This window comes from Anastrepha obliqua, unplaced genomic scaffold, assembly GCF_027943255.1.
Source record: "Anastrepha obliqua isolate idAnaObli1 unplaced genomic scaffold, idAnaObli1_1.0 ptg000012l, whole genome shotgun sequence".
NCBI classification, from domain to species: Eukaryota; Metazoa; Arthropoda; class Insecta; order Diptera; family Tephritidae; genus Anastrepha; species Anastrepha obliqua.
In genome coordinates, this window is record NW_026562179.1 from 3,434,354 (window position 1) to 3,438,226 (window position 3,873).

General features: G+C 37.6%; 2 protein-coding genes across 2 annotated transcripts; both read right to left on the minus strand.

The window, feature by feature from the left end:
- On the minus strand, positions 1–989 carry LOC129251329 (uncharacterized). Its single transcript, XM_054890694.1, has 2 exons — positions 144–989; positions 1–84 (listed from the first exon to the last, which is right to left on the minus strand). The coding sequence occupies exon 1, from the start codon at positions 980–982 to the stop codon at positions 200–202; it is 783 nt and encodes a 260-aa protein (XP_054746669.1). The 5' UTR covers positions 983–989; the 3' UTR covers positions 1–84; positions 144–199.
- A 1,186-nt stretch (positions 990–2,175) lies between these two features.
- On the minus strand, positions 2,176–3,615 carry LOC129251307 (uncharacterized). The gene is made up of 3 exons (XM_054890670.1): positions 3,565–3,615; positions 2,318–2,800; positions 2,176–2,219 (listed from the first exon to the last, which is right to left on the minus strand). Exons 2-3 carry the CDS (start codon positions 2,766–2,768, stop codon positions 2,176–2,178), a joined length of 495 nt encoding a protein of 164 aa, XP_054746645.1. The 5' UTR covers positions 2,769–2,800; positions 3,565–3,615.
- Between the last annotated feature and the right edge of the window lie 258 nt (positions 3,616–3,873).

Below are 3,873 nucleotides of genomic sequence, written 5' to 3' on the forward strand. Positions count from 1 at the left end.
CTAAAAAATAGAAAAAACCTGAAACGGAAAATACCTGTAAAATATATAAATAAAAAAACCTGAAATATAGAAAAGAGGAAAACCCTGAAATAAAATAATAGGTATCATTATATGCAAAGGATAGCTAATAGATTATTTATTACCTGGGTGAGCGGTGAATCTCTTTTCGTTGGGCCCTGGCTTACAACCTACTTACAACCTACAGCTTTTTTAATTTATTTTGAATTTTTCTGACTTTGGCATTATAGGCCTCATTTCGCAAGAGCCACTTTGCATTCTTGAATAAAAGGACAGTTAAGAGAAAATCTAATAGCTTCACGCGATGATCTCTACATTCGCCAGATACTATAAACCAGTCGGGAAACTCTTTTTGTGTTTTTTCTTTTAGAGCGGACAACATTGAACACCTAAGACCTGCAATGTGGGCATATTTTGCGAAGAGCTTACGGTACCACACCATTTGGAGTCGACACACTTCGAAAACCCTGTCTTCAGGATTGACAAGCCTTAAATCGCTGTCATCCGTGAAGTTTTTTGATCTTATCAGGGCTTCTGAATGCAACTTCAGCTCCCCTTTTGTTTTCGTCATGGCGTGGGTGCACTTTTCACATTGTAACTTGCACAGCACTTTCTGGTAAATACCATAGCCAGTGAAGTAACGCTGCACTTGTACCTCAGCTTCATGACTTTCTTCAGCAAAATTTAAATCTTCCACATCAATCTCTTCTAAAATGAGATCTTCATTTCGCTGGTCTCCTACTTCTGCCTCAAGATGACGATCCTCTGGGCCTATATACCAATCTAAATTCATATCGTCATCATCTGTACAATTAGAACCTTTCTTCTCAAATTTCTGGCGTAAAATTTTCATTGAGATCAGTCGCGCAACTATGTATTGAATTTCGTGAGCTGATGGATGGGTATTCATACCCTGACTAGCCCGTATGCGATAGAAAAAGTTTTCCAACGCATCTTGATTCATTTTCCCGGTGAAAATAAATTTTAGGGAGCTGTGCTCAATGAAAAGTTCCTCGCATAACTTTTGCATCGCTAAAATCGTTATGCGGAAACCTTCGATGCACTTAACGCGTGCGTTTCCCGGCAACTTTAATGACCGCAAAAAATCTAGATGTTTATTTAATTTTTTGGTGTCACCACGCCTAATCGGACATTTTGAAGGATTTTTCGACTGGAATCTTTTTGCATCCAATTCATCAAAGAGATCATTCATTTTTTTAACGAACATCTGTGTGGGCTTAGCGCATTTAATCACATAGTCGTCACTGCCTAATAAATTTTGGGCCAAGGCCATGTCGATACCAGAAGCTACCGAATTGCTCAGGACCTGAGTCGCGCGTGAAACGCTCATTTTTTCCATAAAACTGGGATATATATGGGCCTCCGTTAGTTTCGGACAAATTTTAAAATGGGGATTCATTTGATCTATATCAAACAATTTTTTGATCACCTTGAAGCTTGTCACTCCATCTGGTGGTAAGATGTCATATCTCATCATATATCATATCAAGTGACAGTAATCGAACATGCAAAAAATTTTTGTGTCTTCGTGCAGGAGAAAGGGGCGATTCTCAGAAATCCCTAAAGTGTTAAAAATAGCAATGTTGGTGGGCTCTTGATCGCAAACTATACCTTTCAAATTTAACCCCATTTTTTTCAGTTGTGCGATATTTTTTTTCAAAATGGACATCAATGTCTCCGTAGGTATACCCCCACTGGAGATATAATACGAAAACACGTATTTCCATTTGGAGCACAATCCCTTAACCATAAAAAATAAACATCTATTCCCAATTTTGTTTTCGCGTTGACCTTCCCCATGGTCTACAAACCCATCGATAACATCTCTAGCTTTATTATAGCTCAAGTCCGACCTGATGATAATTTCATCGAATAATAGAACGCTTATGCGTTCGGTGTCGGACATATTTGAAACAATTTTTTCTAAATTATTGCAGACATTGGCATCGAACCCCGGAACAACATATTTGATGGGGCGCCAACGCGAAAGGGATGATTTATGGGGCAAAGCAAAACCTAGATCGTCACGCATAAACGTATATGCTTTGGAGGACATATAATTAATGTTTTGGGCCAATGTCTTTTCCTCCTCGCTATAACGATTTTTTTGGCCACTGACGATCATTCTTGCGAAAGTTACAGCATCACTGCTTGAATTTTCTTCCGCAAGAACTGCACGACTACACAAATATTTATATTTTTGCAGTAGCTTCTCATTTTCTGCTTCTAACTCTTGAATTTTTTTTTTTTAATTTTATTTCATTGCTCCGATAATAACGAGCAGCCTGAGCAAATCGTTCGCTACTGCTTGTGATTTCTAAGTCCTCACAGATGTTTTTGTTTTTGGGTGCCTGCCTTGTTTCCTCTAGCATGGAATATTTTGCGAATTCTTCTAACGTAAGATCGTTTCCTACACCTACTGTACGATTTACGTACACTTTAGTAACGGGCGGGCAAACCCAATCAGAGCCAGTACTAGGTGAGCGACTTCTAGTAACTGGCTCTAATCTTAAAGATGGAACAGCCCCATCTAAAACTTTATAACGAGTTACTTGCTCTGGACTAAAGTGACGCTTACAAACATATAGCCTGTCAGTATCGGCTGGTTGCACGTTGCAAGCCAGGGCCCAACTATTTCTAGCCTCTCCGCGTCGAGGAAAGGCGTATAACGCATGACCCTTTTCCACTACGCATCCTACAACGCAACAGCTTCGTTGCTTCTTCGGCATTGTACAGCTGTACGTAGGGTCATCGTCATGCCCTATTAAAAAAATGTATTTTATAATATAATAATTTATAAACATTCAATAATTTAAAAACATATAATAATTCATAAACATATGTATAATAATTCATCAAACTACATATAACGCATCACTACGAAACGACTACACGAAATTTTCCGATTGGTTGTTTTGATTTTATTCAACGAGGCATAGCAACGGATGCCGTGTATTGTAATATTATGGTTATTAATAAAAAATTATTTTCTATGAAATTATATACATATCCTAAATCCCTCAAAACTACTCGCTCGGTAACTTTATCACACTTGGAAATTCCCATTTATATTTATTTATATATACATATACATATTTATATATGCACATACATATATCAAATAAATTAGCATAATATATGCACATACATATGTATATGTAACATCATTTACATTCAAAAATTAATTTAAATTTATTAACTTACTCCACTTTCCTCCCACAAAACTCTAATGTTACCAGTTAGCAAGCCTCACCCTCAATAAAACATATCCACCCTAATATTGTATGAAGTGTATGCAATACATATGCAGGTATGTGTGTTTGCTATTATTGTAGGTTCGCTTCAGCGAAATATAAAAACACACATACCTACTTATGTATTGCGCAAAAATTTACCTAAACAAAGGGTGGGGATGACACCCTTTCTTAAACATTTTCCCCCCACAACATATGGCTCAAATATAAAAATATGGCGAAATATAAAAACACACATATGTACCTACTTATGTATTGCACAAAAACTTACCTAAACGAAGGGTGGGGATGGCACCCTTTCTTAAACATTTTCCACCCACAACATATGGCTCAAAATGCTTTATGCACTCATATGAGTTGTGGGGTGGAAGATGCACCGCCGTCGGGATTTTTAAGTTGGCCCTCCATTTTGCCACTTTCTCAGGATCATTTGGGAACGAAAACAGGCGTTTTTCGTCCCGCGAACAACCGCGTACGCGACACAATCTATCACTCATTTTTTTTTAGTTTTAAATTTTTTGATGTCACGCACGGCGCTTTGAAAAAAACGCTAAATTTCTACCGCACTTTAAACACACGA

Coding starts and splice junctions, on each gene's coding strand:
- LOC129251329 (XM_054890694.1), bottom strand. CDS start 982: ATGAATCAAGATGCGTTGGAAAACTTTTTCTATCGCATACGGGCTAGT.
- LOC129251307 (XM_054890670.1), bottom strand. CDS start 2,768: ATGCCGAAGAAGCAACGAAGCTGTTGCGTTGTAGGATGCGTAGTGGAA. Junction 2,220..2,317: donor ACGATTTGCTCAGGCTGCTC/GTTATTATCGGA, acceptor ATATTTGTGTAG/TCGTGCAGTTCTTGCGGAAG.